Raw genomic sequence first — 24,727 nt, 5'->3', positions numbered from 1 at the left:
CGGCAAAAGCTCGATTTGACCGTGGGGTTAACCACATCCTCTCACGCCGGGCCCTTCTTCCTTTCTTCTTTGGTTTCCATCAGGCCGTCACCTTCGGGAAGCGAGCCGCGTGGAACCTTAACGGACACTTGCGAAAAGAAGGAGAATAATAAAACTGTGATTTCCTACCGCTTTCAGCTAATAAGCGCATCCGCTGGTTGGTGCAACCTACAATTATACAAAGTGCGCCGATTGCCGTGGAAAGTCACCCTCATTTGCGACGTTATATATCGGGGGAATATTGCTGTAATTTTGCACTTAGTGTCATCCGTCTAAGTACAGCTGTCTCGAATAAAATTCAAGTAACAAAAAATCTCGTGATAAAATGACGCTAATTCTTATTATTACGTACCTTTCTTGGTGATAAATGGCAACTACATTAGGATCTTCTCGTTTCCGGAGTTTATTACAGGATATAAATCCCCAATGCAAAATCGCGATTATATCGAAATATTTATAAAAATTCTTACGTGGCGAAGGTTAACTATTTTAACGATACGCTGCGTGCCCACTCACAATATAATATAAATTTAGGGGGGATTATTTCATATATAGAAATGTCCGAATGTTTTCGGCGCCTTATCATATTTATATTATTAATATCTCAGATCGATTGTGGTTAATGTCCGAACGTTTCGGCGCACAGTCACATCTGAGATAATTAAATTTAAAAATTAGGAATATGTATTATATTCATAACATCTAACTTTGACCGATTATTGGCGTTCTTTATATTTATGTATAGCATTTACACGGTCGTACTTATCCTTAATATAATATAACCTTATTAACTTTTATGTTAATCACTTGACTCTTTCCGTAATGAATTTAAAAGGAGAACGTTTATCAAATTATAATTGGCTTTTGATTTAATTATGACTTAATTTATCATGAGCTTTGTTCACAATAGCGCAGCTCGTGATTCATGGTGAAAAGAATATGTTAAGGGATGGATAATTTTTGCAGCGTACACGGATAAATTTGCATTAATCAAAAAGCAACAAGTACAGCTTATACTCGGTTAACTATAATTTATGGCCTCTTAAAGAAAATAATTGCACACCTCGGCGTTCATGATTGCGGCGACGAGCTGCGTAAGTAGCAGTAACATTAGTATCGCGGTGGATATCGTAACTTAACGATGCTGACGAGCGATTAAGAATTTCCATATGTTCCTCGTTCCGCGGATCTCACATCTCGCGGTATAACACTGTCGTGGCGTAAAAAAGTGCTGCGTATACGCAACATATACGTGCTCTCGAATATGTACAATAGTGTTTGCGACACGAGAGGCACCGTCTCATTCGACCGTGTCCGTCGCTGGGGAAAATCGTTAGTGCCCCGGTAGTCGCGCGGCCGACCGCTAATGGGGCCCAAATTAATTTCACGTAATTGTGGGTACACGGTAGTGTGCGTCCCGTCCGTCCCTGCTACCCGTTTTACCCTAATAGGAATAAAATAAGCCCTTATGCAGGGAAGCGAGAGTGCGAGAGCGTGCGCGCGCGTTCTCCACAACATAATTGCACCGGCCAACGGCGGAAATAAGCAAACGCGATTAAGCTCCGTGCACACTGTCACGCTCGCCGGGTTTCGCCTTCGACGACGACGTTTCTGAACCGCGCCGAAATTTCGGCTTAATGGGACACGCGCGGAAAGAAGGGCTATAGTAACTCGCGTAATGACGCCATATACGTTGGATTCTCGTTCTTCCGTAAAATTTGTCATTGGGATGTAATTCCGGAAATGAATACGCGAAAATATCCTCTTTCTCTTTTGTGATTGGTATTTCATGCAGAATCGTGATATTTTAGACAAGTATATGTTAGAAAGTTTATTCGGATATTTCGAGATTTATAATTCATTTCGTAATAATATATTTTTAATAATGTTTTCAAATTCAAAAGTATCACTAATGTTCGAAGTATTACTAAATATCTAAAAATTCGAAATTGTTTACATCTCACATTATTCAGACTAATTAACTTTAATATTACGTTTATAATATAGTTCAATAATTAAATTTTGAAGTTATTAAGCGCGTATACGTATTCTGAAAATTTCGTTTATCCTCTCTAGTTATAAACTCTGCCGTATTTATGCTCGACGGAAATTGTAAAGCGAGAATAACGATGTAGCAAAACGATACGCGAAACTCACCGAGGCCTGGCAGAAATATACGTAATGCCGTAGAAAGTAAAGCTTTAATTGCTTCGAAGTTTCTACTTCGTGGCGCAAAATCATCATCATGTCATTAATGAAATTAGCTGTTATTAAGAAATATTTCGAGTAATGACTGTTTTGAGTTTTGCTATCACCAAAAAGATCTGCAGAAAAAGTGTGTGAAAAGTTACTGACTCGACTAATTAATCACGTTAATTGATGAGTTCAGATGATATGAAAGAATAAGAAAGATAAACTCTGTAATAATGGATCGGATGATAATTTAATGTTTTATTCAAAAAAGACTTGAAAATTATTTAATTATTATGCTTGGCGGAGTTTAAAAGAAAAAGATAGATTAGTAAAAACCACTTACCGCTCACACACACACACACGAGAAGTTCGAAATTATTTTGGAACGACGATCATGTGTTTAACCTCGGTTTTCAAGAATGTGTATGTAACTTTCACTTTCGAATCTGAGCTTCTTGAATAAAATGCGAGTTACGCAAAATAGTTTGATGAGTACAATTTTATCCTAATAGTCGCAAAATGAGTGCACCAAGCGCTCATTCACTTAATCGCGGACGTTACAATATGCATCATCGCGTGAAAATGTCCTGGGAGCCTCGGGCAGTTCTTCTAAACGCCAATCTAGTCATTTTACATTATGCGAAGTTGCAAATTGAACGTTAAACGAAAAGGGTCGGCGCTTTCGTGACAGCGATCTCGACTCCAACGGCCGGAACGTCCCTTCGTCGGAACGTCGGAACAAAACACTGAATTTTTCTCGCGTGAACTAATCCAATTGCCTTTTTTATTATTTCTTCATACATGATAAGTCACTCGCTAAATCTATCATATAATTGTAATTTAATTAGAAAAGATAAAAATCTAATATTATATTGCAAATCCAAGTATATAATTGAGAAACTGTATTATACATATATATGTGATTTAATTTTTCATGTAAAAATAACTGCATACAAAAATGAATTTACATATTTAAACGTGTAATGTAGTGTTATTTTAACGCGAAAAACTAAATCACATACATATATAAAAGCTCTTGTTACACTTTTGTAGAATTTGTAGGAAAAAGAAATTCGAGATGTTGAGATTTTAATTGTAGAAAAATTCGTTAAGAAATGTGAGACACGTTGAGATTTTAGATTTCAGAAAAGATTCGTAAAACTTTAGACTGAAACAAAGTATTATTATATATTAACATCAATAAAAATAAATAAAAAAAATAAATAGAATTCGTTAATAATGATCAATCGAGATTTCCATGAAAGAAAGCATTCGGCGTGATGGCTCCGAAAGAAGAACGCAGAACACGTTAAATTCAGTATAATATATTTTCCATATAATATAATAATTCTCGCTATACAGACATTATTTTACAAAGCATGGTTTTTATATACTCTAAGTACTTCTTGCTGCGTTACTTAACTACTAAACGCGCCGTGCGGGTCGACGTCCGCCGGCGTACTCCCCGACGACGCATCTGCGTTTCCGCACGGGAGACCCTCTCGCACGTTGTACAGCCTAATTTTATACATTCATAATACTGGTATGTTCTTATCGAACGCGCCGCGTGCCGTGTCGTCGATCGCCTCGCGTTCCGCTACGTATACTGAAATCTGAAAAATACTTTGAAATATCTCGTATCTCGTATCTTGGCTTAAGTCCTATGGACTCGTTCCATCCTCGCGCGTCTTCATCCTCATACAAGCCCCCATCTTCGTATATTTACAGTTTTCGTATATCTTCATTTACGCGCGGATGGTACATCCGTTATATTTACAAAGTGGATGATGCAGCTCATCTTTGCGAGACCGAAATTAGAAAATCGCTCGTGTCGAACGAACCAACTCGCTGCTATGAAAATTCCGCAGACGAAAACGTTCGATCGTAAAAAAAACTAAAGTTTCCCGGTTGTAAGAAATATTTATAGCGTTTTGTGATCTCTTAGAGTCTTAGAGAAAACCACTGTCCGATTTAACCTCTCGATCGTACCGACGCGAGAATTGTCATCTAATTAGGTAGTTTGCTTCTCAAATACTGACTTTACCACTTATTAATGTATAATTCGTTCGTGTCGGTTCGTGTCCAGTCTCGTCATAGTTTCTAGAAAATCTCAGCAATAATCGGCGTAAGATTTGATATAATTTTGGTCTTAAGAGAATGGAACACGTTTCGCGCAATTGTTTCGCGAGGAAACATGTAATCATCGTTTGAGGCAGACGTCGCATCGTCATCGTCGTTTATCGTGCGAATCGCGTATCACTGTGTCGTTCAACGACAACAAGGACTCATACCAATGGTAGGACGAGGATTCTCTACCACACGTAATTCGCATTTAACTTTACTTACAACGACGGCACTTATTACCACGATCAAGAGAATTATCGATCTTTTTTTCTAGGAAAGAAGAAAATATGAGTCCGCCCCCGTTGTCGTTCGCAAATTACCGGTCGCCAATGTCGTGCAATTTTCGGGACCATCACCGTCACTCAGATCTCGTCAATATTAATTAAGTCGACCGATTTGTTCGTTTTCTCGAAGAAGAACGGCAGGTAAAATGCCGGTTTCGCTTCGCCGACACGAGAACGCAGTTATTTGAATAGTCGAACCCTCTTCTTCACGTTCGATGCCCTGATGCCGCCCTCTCCTGCACGGTCCTTTTTTGTCGTTCGTGGTGACCACTACATAATTTCGTGTCATTTTAGATTTCTTCCCCCGCGGCTAGGTCCCCTCTAATGTCATATTAATTGTACATTTACGTTCGCCCGCGATTGGCCCGTTTCCTGGCGCGACTGTAACCGTCCTCGACATACGAAACCGTCCAATCTAGCTGGATTCTCTTAATCGGCATGGTGCAGCCTCGTATCGTTGCTATACGAACGGATCGCATCGGTCCGTGCTGCGATGAATTGAATGCATGTGATAGAATTTTGAAAGCCAAAAATCGCTGCGGTCATGAATATTGATTGATTTCTTTGCAGATGAGCGAGTTCTTTCATTCTCGGCATCAGAGAGGCGAGAATTTATAAAATTTTATGTAAAATTATAAGATTAAAAGAATCGAATATAAACTTTTGGCACAGCGAAATAGTTACTTATTGATAATGTAATATTATTCGCTTGTATAAACTCTTACAATATTCTGCAAGGAAATCATCGATCGATGTTTAAAAAATGTGCACGTATTATAGTTATTTCGCGGTGAAGATATAATTTAATTTATAAATATTAAAGAGAGCAATAAAATTCGCAATAAAATTAATCAATATTTAAATTCAAATTAAATAATTCTCACAGTGTAATTACCGATAACTGTGATCAAAATAAAACTGGAACATAAATAATTTTGCTCTGTAAATTGTAAAAATATTGGAAAACAAGTACCTTTCAAGCGAAGGACTAATCACACGTTGCATGCGAAGAAGTGGAAAATAAAATAATGAATGGACAATGAATGAGTAATAATGAGTCTCCATTTGTCCGAGGGATAATGTATCGGTGAAGCACGGGATTTTTACTTTCGTCCGCTCTCTACACGCCCGATCGTATCAACGTTGAATATATTGTTTCACCGTAACCCGCCATTCACTGAACGCTCAAATCACGAAGTTCGGTTAACCGCACGATATTTCCTGTTCGCTCTCATTATCTACAAAATCCCGGACGTCCCGTGCTATGTCACTTCCTGTTCTACCTCACGAAATCGGCCGCCGTGCCGTTCCATTCGCATCTCATTTCGCTGACTCCGGTTCAGACCTCGCGAATCCTGAATCTCTTCTCACTCTGCTCTCTCCAGATTTTAAAATAACTGTGACGAAATAATCTCTACGTAGTCTCTCCTCGATGCTTGCATACGTCTGGATATATAACTTCTTAAACAGTCTCGTTACATCAGCTGCATTCGCTTCTTCGTTTGGATTCATGGTAGCTGCGTGGATCGATACAAGTTCTCAAGGATATATAATATATATACAGCGTTCCTTCCATTATATAAATTTTATCGATCATTCTCCCAACAAATTCTCCATATGGATATCGATTTGTTTATTTATGAACTGTTAATGCAGTAGCTGCTGAAATTTGAGCGACTTCGTTATCTCGTTCGAAATTGACTGATTAATGCTAGTTAAGTGAATTCGATTTTAATTATTCGTATCAGTGTCTCATAATGAGTTATCGCATCAATCAGTATTCTCAAGCTTGCCCATATGTTTCAATAGCTGCCCGATTCACACGAATACATTTTCAAAAGGATTATTCATCCCTTGATAGTTTCCTTATTTTCTGATGTTAACTCTTCGTTCGCCATTAGTACATTTATTCCGAAATGACATGTCGTGAGGAAATCAATCCATTCCACACGTTTTCTAATTATCCTGCAGGACATACTTGTCTTCCTCGTGCAATACTCCCGACGTGCCACCGCCGGTACCGCGAATCTCCATGTCCTAGATATCGTGTATGCTTTCTTCATCACTGTCGGCTCTTACACTTCGAGGACTATCCTCTCTCTGTACAGGTGATCTGTCCTGACTTTGACTTCTGTCACGTTGTCGCGTTCGGTTCATACCTTCCCGTCCATCCATTATCTCCGGACTGTCTCTGTAATAGTTGTTCAGATTCGAGCTGGGCGCAAGGGGTCCGAGAGGATTGCTAGGACCTGCCTGGATCATCGTCGAGGGATAAGATCTAACGTCCTTCCTCAGGGGTGATCTGTCCCTGGAGTCCGGACTCTTGCTGTTCCTTTCTTGCTTTCTCGACCTGTCCATATTCTCTCTTCCTTCCATCAATTCCGGACTACCTCTGTAATAGTTATTCATATTGGAGAGATTGGAGGTGGTCAGCGTGCCAAGAGGATTGCTAGGGCCCGCCTGCATCATTTGCAGCGGATACAGTCTTGCCGGTTTTCTAGTTGGCGATCTGTCTCTCGATTCTGGACTCTTACTCCTGTCCCTTTTCCTCGAGGAATCCCGGCCGTCAGCCATCTCTGGACTGTCCCTGTAATAGTTGCTGAGAGTCGACAGACTGGAGCTCGCAGTCAAAGAGCCAAGAGGATTACTTGGCCCCGCTAGAATCATGGGCGGATATAGACGATAGGGAAGCGGTTTTTGCAGAGTCGCCGCCGCCGATGATGGCTGATAGAAGAATCCGTTCGCGGGTAACGCGTGCGCGCTGGGATACTGCCAATAGCGTCCTGCGGCAGGATGTGCGGGGACGGTACTGCCGCTGTACAGATGCTGGAAGGCGGCAACAGCGAAATTATTTTCGGCCATGATCTCGAAGCCAACGATCGTTTGTCGCTTCCATTTCGTTCTGAAAGTACAAAGGAAGCAAACACGTGAGTAACGATTCCGTACGAAAGTCTTTGCGATTTATTTACATTAAAGTCCTCGTTCAAAGAATTTCTTAAAAAAAGAAATGTATTAATACATTGATGTGTGAAGCATAATTTCAGTATTGAATACAAAATTCGACAAAATTTATATTATATTACAAAAATGTATCGGTTATGTAATATGAAAATTGTAATGATAATATGCGAGTAAAATATCTATAGAATAAATTTACGATGTTGATATTTTTAAACTAATCTAGTGTACATACTCGCGTATGTAAGAATGACGTACATCGACACTAAAAAAGAATCATAAAATCCACTGACGTGTTCAGTATTTTGATGAAGGCTATACGTCGGTAATGACCAGCGATGAAAAACGACTCAGCTATTCAAGACATTTACATCAGAGCGATCGTTATTCTTATAAAGTAATATCGGCAAAATAGATCTAAGTTAGGCCTACCAATGTCAAACGGCGGGCCCATGCGAGCTATGATATCGCGATGTGAGGTTTGATCGCCGGAAGCACATGCGAGCATAGCGTAGTTCCACGGTAGTTTTCCAGATTCTAATAGCGAACGATAAGATCCGTTCCAAGTATTTCAGCTGTTCGTTCCTTCGTTTGTAGCGCGAAATTTTGTCGGCATAAGGATCGACTGGTGGCTTTCGAGGCCACCGCCACTCGAAGCAATCACGAGCTTTCTGCAATTTCTCCCTGGGACCGGCCCCCTTCCCTCCCTCGCAGTGCCCCTCTTTACCCTCCTCACGTATGTAAATCTCGATCTGGGACAATTACGCTAAAACGGGGTGGCGTGCCGCCAAGTGGTTACGTTGGCCACACTACCGGGAGCTTATTATACTAACAAATAGCCCGTGGAGTTTCAGTGCCTAATCATCGCGTATCATGGCACGCACACACACACACATATATATATATATATATATACTCACATACGTGCATACATACATACATACAGATACATATACCTGAACCGCACCTGCGAACGTAAAAGCGCCCTTAGACGCGCGCGAGACAGAGATATATCAACAGGCCATGGTTTGGGGGGTTGATATCGTGTAACGGGGACGAAACGAACGCTATGGAACATGAAGAGAGACAGGAGGAGTGAAATTCTCTGCCGAAGGCCATATTAACCGAACATTATTGCTCGATAACACTGCAAATCATACCGCGAAAATCACGATATTTTTCACAGAATCGAAACGTGAATTACATTCGCGCAATCGGTCGTACAGTAAAACAGATTACGCCCAAACGGAATCTTCGAATGGCGTGCATGGAGCACATGCATGTGCGGTTTGGATACTAAAAACGGAATGCAATGTGTGTGTGTGTGTGTGTGTCAGAATATGGAATGAAAAGAAAATATCATACGACATGCAGAGCGAAATATTTATTTAAGTTATTATGAAGACATGGATAGAGAATCTTCCGTTAATTTTAAGTCCATTTCTGAGAACAAATGAAATATGAGGAATTGTGAAACTGAAAACATTTTATTGTAGGTATTTATTGAAATAGCATCATAATCATGAAAGCTATACTTATACATTTTACTAATTCGTTTCAAATTAATGGTGAAGAACTCTCTCTCTCTCTCTCTCTCTCTCTCTCTCTCTCTCTCTCTCTCTCTCTGTGTATATTTTTAAAGGAGAGAGACATGTTATATTATATTATTGTAGAAAAATTTAACAATAAAAATGATTTTTATGACGTTTTCATAATAAAAATTGTAAATTTTTTTAGTCTTTACCGTGCTTAAGATTTATTAATGAGACGGTAAAAATAAAAAGAAAAAATTTAGAATCTAAAAAGTATCAACATTTTACGAATTATCGAACTTGTAACCTTCGTATAACAATCGAGAACGTTATGAACTTTTTTCATTTGATGAACACGATATAAGAGCGTGTACTCACGCGATTAAGGGAACTCGCCCTTTATATGAGAAATATATTAAAGTGCCGCGTCGAGCGGCTTAATACGAAATGAGGCGAATAAGACAGAGAAAAATGTACATAAAGAGAAAACGACTGTGAAGGGCTATTATATTACATGAGCCAACCTGCCATAACGTTCATGAATAATATCAAGAAAATTACAACCCTTCCGTGGCGGCGAGGCGTGAATTACATCCGACGTTCTTGCTCGATAAGTGCAAGTAGTTTTTGCCACCCCTGCTATTGTCGCCCTTCGAAAAAAAAATTATATATATATACACGTATATACATATATGTGTATGGATGTGCTATCCTTGTTTCTTGTAGCTCATAATTAATGCAGTCGTAAATACGATATACAGTTATGTTATTACACGAGAACGTCAATCAATACCAGATTTCTTGAATATTATTAAATAGTTTTCGCTATGCGGTTACATCTAAATACAATACTTCAATTTAGGACATCAGTCAGTACATATTTATAGACGTCGATGTAAAATTAATTATGATCACAAACTCATCGCACAATTTCGATCAGAGATGCAAAATTTAATTGAAATAATTAAATAGAAACTATCGATAATTATCAGTATAGTTTTATTGGTATCAACATCTAATTAAATGTTGGAAATTCCGTCGACGAATTGCACCCCCCTTGAGATCTTTGGAGATCGTTTTTATTCACAATGATAAATCAAACCAACTCTATCTCTCAACTCGATAAAAATTCAACGATTCGCATGAAATTCAGGCGATAATTAACGGGCACCGACGTGTACATTTGTTACAGTTTTTTTTTTGTTAAAATTGCGACCGCAATAAAAAAAGATCGTACCTTTGAAACACAACTGGAAATGTTACAGGGTAATAGTCGCGAGGAGAGGAGGGCAGAGTGGGGTGTACTTGGTGGTCGGAGTAATTAATAATCAAGAGATCCGCGCCTGGCAAGGGACAAAGCGGCTCTAACGGATATGCAGCTCGCACGGAAAATTCGACAATTAATATATTTCGTGGGGTGCAAGCCCTCTTCTCTCTCTCTCTCTCTCTCTCTCCCTCTCTCACTCGTTCTCTCGTGATTTTGTGCTGATGTATAGTCGCAAATGTGGGCCACAATCTCACTATCTCTCTCTCTCTCTTTATTTTTCCCCTCCCCCTCTCTCGATATGGCTCTGCTCGCCCTTTTGTGACGGGTTGCGATAGGGGAGGTTGCAGTAAAATCGTTCATGAATTTTAAACAGGCACCTCTGAATCGAGCCACGATCATTTCTCATTTTTCTGCCGGCACGTCGGAGGCGCAAGAAGGACGAGCGTGTCCGAGTGCGAGATCAAAGAGAAAGAGAGAAAGAGAGGGAAAGGGAGAAAGAGCGACGGTGACAGACAGCGTCGAGAACCGCTCGTGCGATTATATGATGAGTAATGTTTTTTAATTCCCCCACTTTCGACTGGGGTTGGCCGGCGATTTTCGAGTGCATCCACTCTAAAACACCCTTAATTGCCCGTTGGCTTTTTATAGTCGTCCGCTAGGAGCTAGGGCGGCCGGAAGTAACGGGGGATTCGAAGAGGTAGGGATGGGGAAGAAAGAAAGAGAGACGAGAAGAGTCATTGATTTATCGCTCCTGAGGTGCTCGAGGGGCTGCTTGATCTCGCTCGACTGAAATGAGAAAAGAGGATGAGAGAAGGGTTGGAGATTGGCGAAGAAAGTGTAACGATCGCTTCCATCACGCTTCTATCCTAATGATCGTGCAGTTCTCCAGATCGTAGTAGCGTTGGAAAAAGTTCCCGTCCTTTCTTACGGCGACAAACTCCTGAAAATCGATCGCATCGTTCCGAGCGGCGCGTTCCTCGTTGTCATTGTCGAGTATCAAAGTGACGTGTTGCTTAGAAATTTTGGGGTGACTTACGCGATGCCCTTCGGTAGACTTGAAACGCGTCCAAGTATTACGAACGTCAATCGACTCGAAAATTACTATCGCCGTGCTTGACAAATTATTATTCCTTTCGCATTTCTCCCTTTTTCTTACCCGATCGTATTTTAATTTTTACAAGAATTAGTGATGATAAAATAACGAATACTTATTGTCATGTCTATTCTTCATCTTTGTCTTCAGTGGCGAATGTTCGCCATAATAATGAAAATAATTCGCCAAAATAATGAAGATAATGACTATAATACCCATTGTCATATCTATTCTTTATCTTTGCCTTCAGTGGTGAATGTTCTAGAAGTTAAACCCGAAATTCAATTATTTTACTGATATTTTTTCAAGCATGCAACGAGGTAAGCTCAGCAATTAGCGAGTTGAAAAGCGATAAACGTGATTTACTGAAGACGAAGACTCACGAATGTTCAGTTGTAACAGCCAAAAGCGAAAAAATGGCACATAGAAGGAGAGGGCGAAAACTAAGGGGAGAGTTAATGCATTTATAATGGTAGCTGGGTCTATTCGCTACTTTTGCGGTTACATGCCTGTGCGACACTAATGTCCTGAAGCCGCTAGGGCGCTTTGTGGTAATAATGGTGACAGCGAGACCGAGAAAAAGAGAGACAAAGAAAGAGAGATATGATAAAGAGAGAGAGGGTAATATATTTTCAAATTATTCGCCTCAATGATTACGAGACACATGTTTCACAACGTAAAGCTTGTCCGAAATCGCATTGATATTCAGAGACAGAGTGGTTATTGTATGAGCACATGGTACGATCATCATATGGTTACTAATGTGGCTTTTTATAATGCTTTTTAATAATGAATTTTGAGATACGTACTTATATGATAATAAATTCTGCAAAGTAGCGTACAACTTTTATTTTTTCATGACCGTTCGGGCTTCATTATATTTATATATTTTCTTATGTATTTTCCTTTATGAAATCTAAACAATTTTCGATTTTTCTTATGTATAAAGAAAAATATATAAGAAAATGTAAACATAAAATGGTCTCCGAACGGTCATAAAAAAGTTGTACTCCTTTTATTATTATTTCCATTAAGAAATTTTTTTTTCATATTTAACAACTTGCATTAAGTTAATATATGTATATGAAATTTAATATATTATGTATAGAATTTATATCTCTTTTTGACATTCATTATAATCCAGTATAAATTTATTTCAGATTTTTTATTTATTTATATTTTATATATAAAATTTAATTCTATTATATAAACATTAATCTTTTTACTATTGTTCGTAATACATTTTAAAAAGTATACTCGCCGTCATAGAAAGAAAGAGAGAGATATCTTATAAATCAGGTAATTGAAAAAAATTATATACTTAAATATCTTTTTATTTTTATAGATTCATTTAATATTAATACAGAGATTTATTATAGTTTTTAGAATAGTTTTTACATTTTTCTTTCTTTATATCAAATTTTAAATAAATAGATCATATTATATGAAGTATATGATAATTGCGGAACGTCGCAAATTACTATTCTCAACAGAACTATAAAGAAAAAAATACATGACCTTATTTTGGGCAAGAACTCGAAGCGACGTTAATTAAACCCACTGATTAAGCTTTCTGCAGGGTAAAAAGAGTTAATCAGGTGGTTATATCCAAACTAAGAGGAGAGCCGACAAATGCGCATGCAAATACGTCGTTACGAGGCCCGACTGTTATCGCGCGCCATCCGATTAGCCCCGTTTTTCTAGCTATTTCGTAAAATTCCGCAGCGACCCAGAGGGACACGAAATCGCGCATGAAATCGCGGAGCTGTCGTGACGTAAATCGCGATCGAAACGAGCGCATTCGACATAAGTATCCGCGAAATCAAGACGACCCGTTATGAAGCGGTTTACCGGAGGCGTGGGAAGCCTGCGTTGTTCTTCCGGTGCGCCGCGGCGGCGGCAAAAGAGAAGAGTCCCCCTCCGAGAGAAGCGAATTCTCACGATCGCGACGTATGTAATGTGCCGGTGATGTCGTCACAACGTGACGACGCAATGTCATAATGCCATCGCCGCGAAGTAATATCGTCGAAGTCATATTCGGATGCGCTTCGAGCATCAGGAAGACGTCATCTTACAAGATTGCATAAGATTGTGTCTATTAATTATCTCTTCCAAGTAAAATATTAAAAAGTTATCCAAGTTTTCCATGTAGAAAAATGTAGCCTGATTCTTGACGTTTACTTCGAATGTGTTTTTTTACATTCTATTGAATTTTATTTGTTTGAAAAATTTTTAGTCTTATCCAAATTTTTTTAAATGAAAAACTTATGATAAAACTAAAAATTTTCAATAAAATTCAATGGAACATAAAGATATATTCGAATTAAAATTTTTTTTTAATATTGAATTTTTTTCGATTCATTCAAGTTCCTTTTGAAAAACTTGGATAAGACTAAAAAATTTTCCAAACAAATAAAATTCAATAGAATGTAAAAAAAACTATATTCGAAAGAAACGTCAAGAATCAGAGTCAAAGCATCTGGCTACGAAGAGCATCAACATTACTTGCAGTGCCTCGATTATTCGTGTATGAGTCAAAGAGAAATGCACATTTTGTCGCGTCAGATTTATCGCTCGTATGTCACTATTAATTTCGAGTGTGAATGTCACCCGAGCATAAAACACGAAAATAAATTCTTCTTTATTTTCAGATTTAATTTGCAAGCGCTATCACGGGAATGTACTCCGACACGATCGTTCGTCATTTCTCTTTCCGCGAAATGCATTTCGGCGTTATAGATAACCCCATGCATTTGCATTCTTGGCGAATACGGATTATCGTTTCTCCAGTCAGGCGCGTAGCAAAATACGCGCGCGTTCACGGTACGTAGTACATGATTGCATGTAACGAGCGCAAAACCGTGTGAAGGATTCAGTCTTCGCATCCCTCTTCGCCGTCGCGATCAAGTCCATGCGAAGTAGTTTCTTCGTTTCTTCGGTTTGCGTAGTTTGCGTCTCGTTGAAGTTGCGCTGGTCTCTTGAGGATTCTCAGAGAACGCGCGCGAGCCTCTCTGCGGGATAATAGCCACGTCGCCAACCTAATTTCTTTCGCACGTTCGAGGGGAGCATTAACGCGATTACGCTCGTGCTCGAAACTCGTGCCTGGCAAATAAATCACGGTTAAGCTACAGTTACATCGCACACGATAGAGCGTAATTTTAAGCTCAAATGAGTTTTCTCTTACTAGTCTGTTTGGCTTTAATGGAATCACGTTTGCTTATTATACCGCGAAAAAATATCGAGCGACGAATATCTCATTATAGCTCGAAAGCAATGGCGTTACTATATAAACGTATTAAATGCAAACTTTCGGAATTATTCCTTTTTTTTCCGTTTACCTTTCCTGCGGTTTACATCTTTTTTCATGGCGTGACATGTACATCTGCTAATTGCAAGAGCGGACATTGAGTTACGCGATAGCGCGAAAAATGCGAGCGACATAGGTGTGCGGTCGTCATTTTCATAAAAAAAGAAACAAAATTCGAGCTACCGCATAATACTTTAGAATTACGAGTCACGTCCCGAAGACAGGATCCTCTCTCGCGCAGGATGTGCAAAAGATAGAACAACATATATAGAGGTCATGAGTGCAACAAGGTGATGTAATGCAAAATACAACTAACTAAAATTCGCTTTTTCTTTGAAACCGCGCTGGACTGAAAAGGTTCTTTAGATATCTCTTAAATTTAACATTTTATCGTTATTATAAAATCGTATCTTAAACTTAATTCTTTATCTTTAACATGAAGATCATGTTTGAAATTTGACACTTTATCTTTAACCCTTAAACGCCACACCATGGGAACAATATACTAGTGTATGGCATACAGAATTCGACTGATAATAAATTCATAAAAATGAATAAACATATTTAAAAAAATCTTTTTTCAATCTAAACATCAAGGATATGAATAATGCTCGAAACGCCAGACATATTAAGGAATATAGCGGTGCTAAATAAATATATGTATAATATTAATTAGTAAAGTTATAAGCGATGGAAAAAGAAACCTGATACGCTGTGCCGAAAAGGTATTTTAAGAGTTTAAAATTAACATCCTAGTTAACACATGCATGTCTAAAAAAATATCTGTATAATGTCTCGGCCTTAGATATTTTTTAAGCGGGTATTCATAGGCCGGTATTCATAGTCAGATCTTATATTTAAGACCGTCTTAAGTTCTGCCTTGAGGTGTCATGAACCAATCAGAGGGCCGCATCTTAAGACATTACTTAAGACGGTCTTGAAATAAGAACCAACTATGAATACCGACTTTAGATTCTTATATTTAAGACCGTCTTAAGATGTTATAAACCAGATAATGTGTGTGTCTTCTAGACAATGTCGGAAATTCCATACATGTGTGAGGCTACTATTCATATACTGAAGAAAAAATTTTCTAAATCTAAGGAATATTTTTTAGTACTAAGTAAACATTTATTGCAAAATAAATATTTATTAAACGTAAACATATATTATTTAAGTATTACTTTCTTTTTTTAATAAATATTTATTTAAAGTAAAGACATGTTTACTTACAAGGAAAGAAAATCTAAGAGACATGTATTTTTTTATACGTGCCCTAACTCATGTTGAAGGGATGAAACACTCCTTTGAAAAAATATCGTTTTTTTCTTGTGTATGGAATTTCCGACATTGTCTAAAATCGTTTTAAATGCGTTTGTCTTTATGATGACTCATAATCCGCAAACACAATACAATAATAAGCTTTAAGCCTTAAGAGGATCCTAAAGCCGTCTGTATTACCGACCAAATCGTAATTTCTGTATAACAAAAAAACTTTTTTCCTCTTTCACAGATTCAAAAATTCTTTTCCAGAATTAAAGTATACACATTAATACGTGTTTGTGAAGTGGAGTTTATGCCGAGAACGACAAAACATTTTTCTTAAGATTTCAATTTCGAAATTTTTTGTCGTTTCGGCAAAATTCTACCTCATAAACATGTATTAATGTGTATACTTTAATTCTGGAAAAATATTTTCGAATCTGTAAAAGAGAAAAAGTATTTGTTATACAAAAATTACGATTTAGTCGGTATACAGACGGCTTTAGAATCCCCTTAAGAAATTGATTACAATCGAATGTGAGAAGAATAATCGACTATGATTGATCAATTCCTTAAGGTTTAAAGCTTACTAGTGTTTGTGGACATCCACATTGTCATCACTTTACATATTTAGTTAAAATACGCCGAATTAAAAACAATTGCAAGAATTATCCTTTTTCCTTTTATTTACAAAATTTCCGAAAAAAAAACGAGTTTTTTTGATAATGACAGTTAAATATGTTTTGCTAATTCATATTGAAAAGTAATATTTGTTAGAACGTTGTTATTATATGGCCAGAAGAAACCAACGCTTATTAAAGTAACGGATTAAAGTCGCTAATCACACAAGTTGACAGTGATACTCGCTGCTAATCTTCCGTAGATACACAAAACACAGTCTCCGAACCTATAAAACCTGACGTAAATTATGGAATGGGATAAACGCGCGGGTCCCATGACGTTTCATTAAAATGCACTTTCCGAGCTGAGCTCGGTGCATCGATATTAAAGATCGAGAGAGGCGTTCGTCAACGTTAGCATACATACGTATTGCACGCTACTTGCATGGCTCGCTTATGGTCAGGCACGTAATTAGTCGATAAGTAGAGACGATTTGCCGCGAATAACGTAACGAGTCCTAATGACTTCTAAACAACTAAACGACCAAGCGGAGCCGTGTGTGCGCGAAGTGTACGCAGCGTGCCGCGGAAAAGCGAGGAGCGTATCGTTTATCGCTGGAAAAGCGCTTTACAGGTGAACCGCAATCTCCGCGCGTTTAATTTCTCAGCGTCGATTTCACGGAAAGTTTCGTGCGGAAAAGCATTGCGGTCAATCGTGACTAACGTGCACATGTGTGTATGTATATGTATGCGCCCGCGCGTATGTCGTGCAATCGTTCAGATGACTCATTGTTGAACGTAATTTGCGTGCGTGCGTGTTGGTTGATCACTCGATGAATGAGACGTCTATTAAGGGAAGTGGAAGTAACGTAACGTTTTCGAATTATTCATCGTGCGTAGTCCTCGACCTAAGTTTTCTTCAAGGAGATCGATTCTTACTCGGTTTGATAAATCTCGTTTCTTGAAGACCTATCTAATATTTATGAGGAAAAAGGAAAACATCGCGCGTGAGTCGAGCAGTTGTTCGGATAATACATCGTTGAGCATAATTAACGTACAATTGATGGCGATTAAATAAGACGTTTGTAAGGAATGTAATAGGAAAAAAACACAGGGAAGAACGGTTATTAGATAAATCCATGTATTTCTGAGGAGATTACTATAATTGTTAATTATGACGACTGCGCATTATCCGTCGTTGATAGACCGCATTTATTTATCTTCCGTCGCAATTTATTTTTCCAAAATCCAACAAGGATGCTCAAAGATCCGTGCAAAGTCAATTCAAAACAAACTAACATTCTCCATGAAATTATCATCTTTGATGCTATTTTGTACCAATGATATATGATGACAAATTTATCAGAAATAAATTCTCAAGTAAATAAATAATAAATTTCAAGTAAGTTTCCATAAAGCTATAAATAGATTAAAAATCTGTGACCTCTTTTTTTCTTTCACTGTTAAATTCATTATGTCAAATTAAGTTATTGTAAGTAATTGTAAGTATTGTACCTATAATATTTATTCGAACTTTGCAAAGGATAACTTTCTTCACTTTACATTTGATTAACACATAGATAATTCAAAGCCCTCCGCTATATAAAGAGATCGATGCTTCTTTCAAGTCCACAATCAAGGTCCTTTGAGATCCATTTAAGGATCTCTCGAACTGAACACGCGAAGCAGCGTTGTCAGCGTATTTTCGCGCGCGGGATTGATTGAAATTGCGGTTTTAAGTATTAGAGCGTGGTTGCGCGACTTTTGTGAAACCTTGCATCGAAGATCTGGTTTTCGGCGGGCGTTCAAGCTCGGGACGGGAGAAAAAGGGAGCAGAAGTCCGCGTCGCCGTGGCGCCCGAGGTGTGGCCGGCGCCTCCGCGAAGAAGCGCCGAGTCACACCTCATCGGGGCGTGCACCGAGCAACAAAACTTTAAGCGGGCACTTAAGAAGCCGCCCGTCAGTCAGGAGCGTCACTAATTTTCCCGGCTTTTTGCTGCGGCGGCGGCGGTCTCCACCTCTTCGCAGTTCTCCGCGCGCGTCCTCGCGCGACGATACGTGCCGCGGCGCGCACACGTGCCCCCTTTCGGGTGCAACTTTGGTCGGTTTTCTCATTTTCATCCTAATTAAGCGCGGCTGAGTGTCAACATGGCGAAAATTAATTAGCGATACTCCATAGCTACGTCGGTGAACGGGGAGATTGGGGGGAAGGGGGAGAGGGAGGAACTTCAACGGCTGCAAGTATTGCGCGAGACATGTACAAAGATTATTAAAGCGCACGTCATGCTGATCTGTAATTTATGCCGCGCGCGATATACGGTACTTCGCACTTTGACGGTATTTGATGAAACGTGTAGCGATTAATATAGGTTCCACGGACATACCAGGTTTGATTCCGTTGACATAGGTATACTTATTACATCACGAGAGTATCGTTATTCCTTCTAAGTACGTCGATCAAAAATCTATCGCGGAAATCTCTTTCCAAGCTGCAATTCATTGTAAAGTGAGAAAATCACCCGGAAAGCGCTTCTGTTTTTCTTGCCTGGACTATTTTGTAAAAGTATTCAAAATTCGATCGATCATCAGCAGCTCGCTCGTGCCGGAAACGTTCACGTTTTCAATTCGACACGCATGAACTAACAGACAAAACCCGAGTTTATTTCTCTGATCGGCATGACGGCGTGCGAAACGCAAACGAGATACATCGCGATATAACAGTAATTCGCGCGCGCTACGCAAGTTTTGTATCAAAAGCGATCCTTAATCACCGTTGTCCATTACGCCGATCCGGCGTAATGAGCGAGCAAACTGCCGACTGTAGAAATAAATAGCCGTAACGATTACGCCGTGTACAATTGCGATGTGCGTGGAGCCGCCGATGTGATATGGGAAACGAGCAACGTCTTTGAAAATCGTGGACTTACGCTGGCGGTACGCAATTACGCGCAAGAAAAAAATTGAACGGCCGCCGAAATGCAAGGCGGCCTTTCACGATCGGAGCGGCACGGCGCAACGCTTGGCAGCGCTCGCTGCCTGTCATTACGCCATTCGCTCCACCGGTAATTGACAGTCTAATGACACAGTCTAGAGTCTGGCGCTCGCTTCGTCCAGCCTCTACCTTTTCGTACATCATACATCACGATCTACGAGGATCCTCATTAACGATTCGCCTTCTTTGTGCGCGATCGGCCGCTTGTCTAAACTAAACGGCCGCCAGCAGAAGTCGCGCAGTCATGACTTGTAGGGTGTTCCCTGCTAATCACCCTACGTTCATCGCGACCAGAGGAACAAGAGAGTAATGATAATTAAGTGCGTAATGAGATCAATATAGCTGGTGCGGTGGATTTTGTATATCGGGCACGGATATACGTGGAAAATCGGTATTTTAGTCAACTGACCAGAATTTTAGTTTATTCGGAATTTTTATTGGTACTTGCAAGAACATAAAAATATAAGGAGAAAAAAAATTCAATTTTTAAAAAGTTAAAATCAATTTTTCAGGCTATTTTTTAAAAATAGGTTGCGTTATCTTTATTAATATAAAAAAATAGAAAAAATTTAATAAGTTCTTAAATTATTATCACGAGTGAAATAGGAAAAAATTTTATGCGATTACATAAAATATTTACATAGTATATTTACCAAATAATATTAAAACTAGTTCTGATGTATTATTTGCCGCCTGCAGTTTATCAAGAAACGAGAATTGTATAGAACTTTCCCCGCCGATGTTACACTCGTTTACCCGGGACGAAGCGTGTCAAAGTGATTCCGCGGAATCATCCATGGCATGCGATTTTAATTTCGTTCGCTTTTTAGCGCGGGACTTGCGAGCCGACCAACAAGCCTACTGATTAGATTGGAAAGAGGTGGATGGCTCAGAAGCCAAAAACTACGAATCTATAGGCGCCACTGGAATGACTTTGAGAAACGGTGCTCACAAAGGATGCCGCAAAGGATTTTGAAATCGATTCCGACCGCCTGGTCTTACTTTCGTAAAGAAACCGACGGTGGATCTAAAATCACCATTGTTAAAACAATTCAATATTTTCAGAACAAACCTTTTCACTCTAAATGAGTTTCCTAATGAGTTTCGTATTTAACTTGTGTTTAACTTATGTTTTGCACATTTTTATAATATTTTTAAAGTTTCTCAAATAAGGTGACATGAACATAATTTGCATGTTTGATTCAACATATCTAAATTTTATAATTCCTTCAGGTATTTGTTTAAATTCTAGAATTTTTGTTTTACAATTTTCAAAAAATAAATCTGTGTGCCATAAACAATCAAAATTATCTTTAGATTATTTATTAATCTCTCCTGTAAAGATGGCATTAAAAAATTATTTTTTACTCGAAGATATATTATAAGTGAAAAATCTATCGATATATACTCTATGGCTATATATATACATGTATCAATATATATCGACGCATAGGCATTTGGCAGTCAGAAGTTAATCCCCACAATACTATATTTCAGTTCAATATATTACATATATTTCTATTAAATGGTTGAAGAATTAAAGTGTTGACGAATATGCTTAGGATGGGCCGCAAAACCGGTAACGGAGGCGCATGACTTTCGAGATACTTTGCTCAGATTCTGATCAACGATCCTCGCGTTTAACCACGTAAACAACGCCTTTGTTGGCCGCCGCGATTTCCATTTACGGATTCGACACGCGCCGGTACAAAGAACCATGCCGCTATGCTTCCGAGATCGGAGGATCGTGATGAGGACCTTTCTATCCGATATTCAACATTCAACAATGTATAACGCGAGCATCGAAAGGTCTATCGATCGTCATGGTTCCATCTTTATCTCTTTAGAGTCAAACTTTTAACGGCTATTCAACGGTTTTTTATACGTGCAGGCTCATCACGTAGTCCAATCGCGCTCGCTAAAAAGGCTAATACTTCTAGTAATTACCTTTCAATAAAAATTTTCTTAGTATCTTAATAAGAAACTTGATCGAAAAAGTATATATATCGAACGGTATATAATGTTTAAGAAAATTATTTTTAATTTTTTGATTGCTTCAAAGAAAAAGAAGCTGTCGTTTTTATATTTAATAACAAATGGTTGTAATTAAATATGATTATATATACAATAAGAATTTCCAGAACTTGCTTCTGTTAGTAATATTATATGTAATGTTAAAATGCTAATCGGTATCATTGATAGATTTAATTCATTTTCATGGGCCAGTTCCGAATAAGTTTTTATATGTAAAAAAAACTAGCGATTGTTTGCATCCTGATGGCTACCATAAAATTAATTATCGTCCGCATATGTCGCGTTGTGTCTCATTTAGGAATTAGTAACGCGTTTTTCGTTTCGCTTACCTTCTGTTTTGATACCACGTTTTCACTTGCGTGTCCGTCAGCTGCAGTTTTGCCGCCAGCTCCATCCTGTCCTGCACGCTGAGGTATTTTTGCCGCTCGAAACTTTTCTCAAGGGTCTGAAGCTGGTGATCCGTGAAAGCTGTACGCGCTTTACGCTGCTTCTTACTTTGCGCGGAACCCAAGGAACTCGAGGACGAGCTTTTAGGATCATCCTCTTTGCCACCTGAAATTGCAAAACTATTGATATTGAACGTCTCTTTGCTTTCCTTCCGTCTAGTCGTATAACTTAGCTATAAAGTTATCTCTAAAGAGAAGAGTAATAATTCTGGATTGTGTGTGAGCATGTGCTCATAAAAGTTATTTGAACGCTTAACGAATAACGTGTAATTATTATTATTGGAAATTATATAACACAAATTATATAAAATTCATTTGTTATTTAGTTTCAAGGAACTTTATTTTAACCAAAATGGCTTATCCGAGATTTATACTTTTGAAAATGCTATACGTGTATTTCACGATATTCGTATAACTATTTTGCCAAAAAGATTCCTGTAAAGAATCGCCAATCTATCAGGAATTGCGAAGTGTCGGAGTGCCAAGCTTTTGTTTTCGTGGAGGGTGGAATCGATGCCGCGCGCGTGGATTATACGCGGTAGTCTTTTTTGTCGTTGCTTGCATGGCGATTGCAACCGCCTCTCTATCGATGAAACAGAAAGCGAGAGAGAGAGAGAGAGAGAGAAAGAGAGTGGGATCCTTTTGTTCTCAGTTCGACTCTCCGCGCAGCCGAGAGCCGATTGGCTGGTATCGCGGATTGGACCACGCAGCCGCGTCGAGACTCGAGACGCCGCAAATTATCCCCCCGATACGTCGCCGTATCCGGAGAGAGATAGAGGAAAGAGAGGGTAGGATTCCCCGAGGAAACCGATTATACCCGATACGAGTCACACTCACACGCGACACACATTCCCGTGTTTATTTCATCCCCCTCGAAACTCATTACGTTTTTCTTGTCTCTGTCGCAGAAGAACAGTCTGGTAAGGAACAGGTGATTTGCCATTTTAACAGACTAGGGAATCGAGAGTAATTATTATAGAAAAGTAAATATGATGACGAATAATAATAGAAAAAAACGAGATGAGAAATTTGTGATTTAAAGATTATTATACTTAATTGGAATAATAAATATATATCTCATACAGCACCGAACTTGTAGCAATAACGCTGTAATATTGCTGCAATGTTGCAGCATTGTTGCTGCAACTTTTGTGCTGTAGAGATGTTATTTGTTGCTTGAATTAAAGTTAAAAAATTTTGATAAAAGACCAAGTATTAACAATATAATAAGAAAGGCAGAGTATGCTCTGCCTTTCTTATTATATTGTTTCAAAAGAACACAAAAACAGGAAGAGATGCACACGGAAAAAACGGTTTTGCTGAAGTATCTAAAAATTTAGTGTTGCGATAAAAATATTATAGTTTATTGAATCAAAAAATAGTTATGCAGAACACACCACTCAAGCTAATTGCTAGAATGTCAAAATGTTTTGCATCATTGCTTGAATTTCTTATACATAATTATTTTAATGATCTAATAAAATTACTTAGATTTGTATCTAAATTTTTCAGCAAAATCATTCTTTCCGTGCAGTTTCTACCAGTTTCTACAAATATTATTTGTGATTGATTTCTGTAAAAGTCATGACTTCCAATCGTGATGTAAATTTTTAGAGCAACTTTTTTAACGTAGGAAAACCCTTTGCGCTTTGTCAGATAAATTACTCAACCCTCCTCGAATTATCCCGCAGTGGGGGACGTGTCTTGTCGCGAGTAAATCGAGCAACCTCCCGAGAAGTCCCGATCAGAAAACCATCGAGACTTAACCTCCTGGGGGAATAAAAGCCCGCACAGACTTCTAAAAGTATCTAAAGGCCCGTTGTCGCGAGCTCATCGATTGGAACGGTCGTGCATGGCGCGGGAGAAGCACCCTGGCAGGAGGTGGAATCAGAGGGGGGAATGCAGCCAGAAATAACATAGCGCCGGAAGGGAAGTGACGGAGAGAGAGGAGGAGATCGGGAAGATAGAAAGCTCGTGGATTGAGTTAACCCGGACGAAAGCGTGGCTCTTAGCCCCCGTTTGATCGGCCAGATTCGCTCGAACGGGTCCAGAGTCTATACTATACCGCGCCATGTTGGCTACCACGACATGCGCGCGCGCGCGAACATCCCTGATTCCCTCCCTAGAAAAGGCTTGGAGCAAGGAACCCCGTCCTGACTGCATCGGCACCACAGCTCGATTCGAGCTCGACTCCCAATACTTGTCCACGAAACGTAGGAAAGGGGTGGACGTGAAAAGGGAGCGAGGAAGGAAGGAATATAAGGAGGAACGGGAGAATATAAGAGTGGAACGGTGGAAACGGAGGTTGGAAAACTAAATTTACTATGTGATACACTTAGAGCCCGGGTCCCGACCGACGTCGGAGTTCTCTTTTTGAGACACTTCCAAGACGTTAGGCGGAACTTTTCCCACCCCCAAGCTCCCTGTCCTTCCCTTTGCGCAGTAACTCGAGAACCATCGCGAAACATCCATCCCTCTTTTTTCCCAGCCGCCTGTCCGCCTGCCGTTCGTCTGCGAGGCACGTAGCTCGAGGCTCAGGGCTTATCTGTGTCCGCCTCGTCCTTACGAGCGTGTTC

The 24,727-nt window shown here is 39.1% G+C and overlaps 1 protein-coding gene across 1 annotated transcript in view; it reads right to left on the bottom strand.

Moving 5' to 3' along the window:
* Positions 1 to 5,584: 5,584 nt before the first annotated feature.
* The window catches only part of LOC108720697 (homeobox protein BarH2), a 31,954-nt gene continuing 12,811 nt past the window's right edge, over positions 5,585 to 24,727 (bottom strand). Inside the window, exons 2-3 of the mRNA XM_018444829.1 lie at positions 22,035 to 22,257; positions 5,585 to 7,542 (exon numbers count right to left, since the gene is read on the bottom strand). Of these exons, the coding sequence (XP_018300331.1) occupies positions 6,678 to 7,542; positions 22,035 to 22,257 (1,088 nt within the window). The 3' untranslated portion in view covers positions 5,585 to 6,677. The remainder of the gene's footprint in view (positions 7,543 to 22,034; positions 22,258 to 24,727) is intronic.

This window comes from Mycetomoellerius zeteki, unplaced genomic scaffold (genome assembly GCF_001594055.1).
Source record: "Mycetomoellerius zeteki isolate Tzet28-1 unplaced genomic scaffold, Tzet1.0 scaffold155, whole genome shotgun sequence".
Lineage (NCBI taxonomy): Eukaryota > Metazoa > Arthropoda > Insecta > Hymenoptera > Formicidae > Mycetomoellerius > Mycetomoellerius zeteki.
Note: the sequence above shows the minus strand (reverse complement) of the source record. Positions and strands in the feature narration are given on the sequence as shown.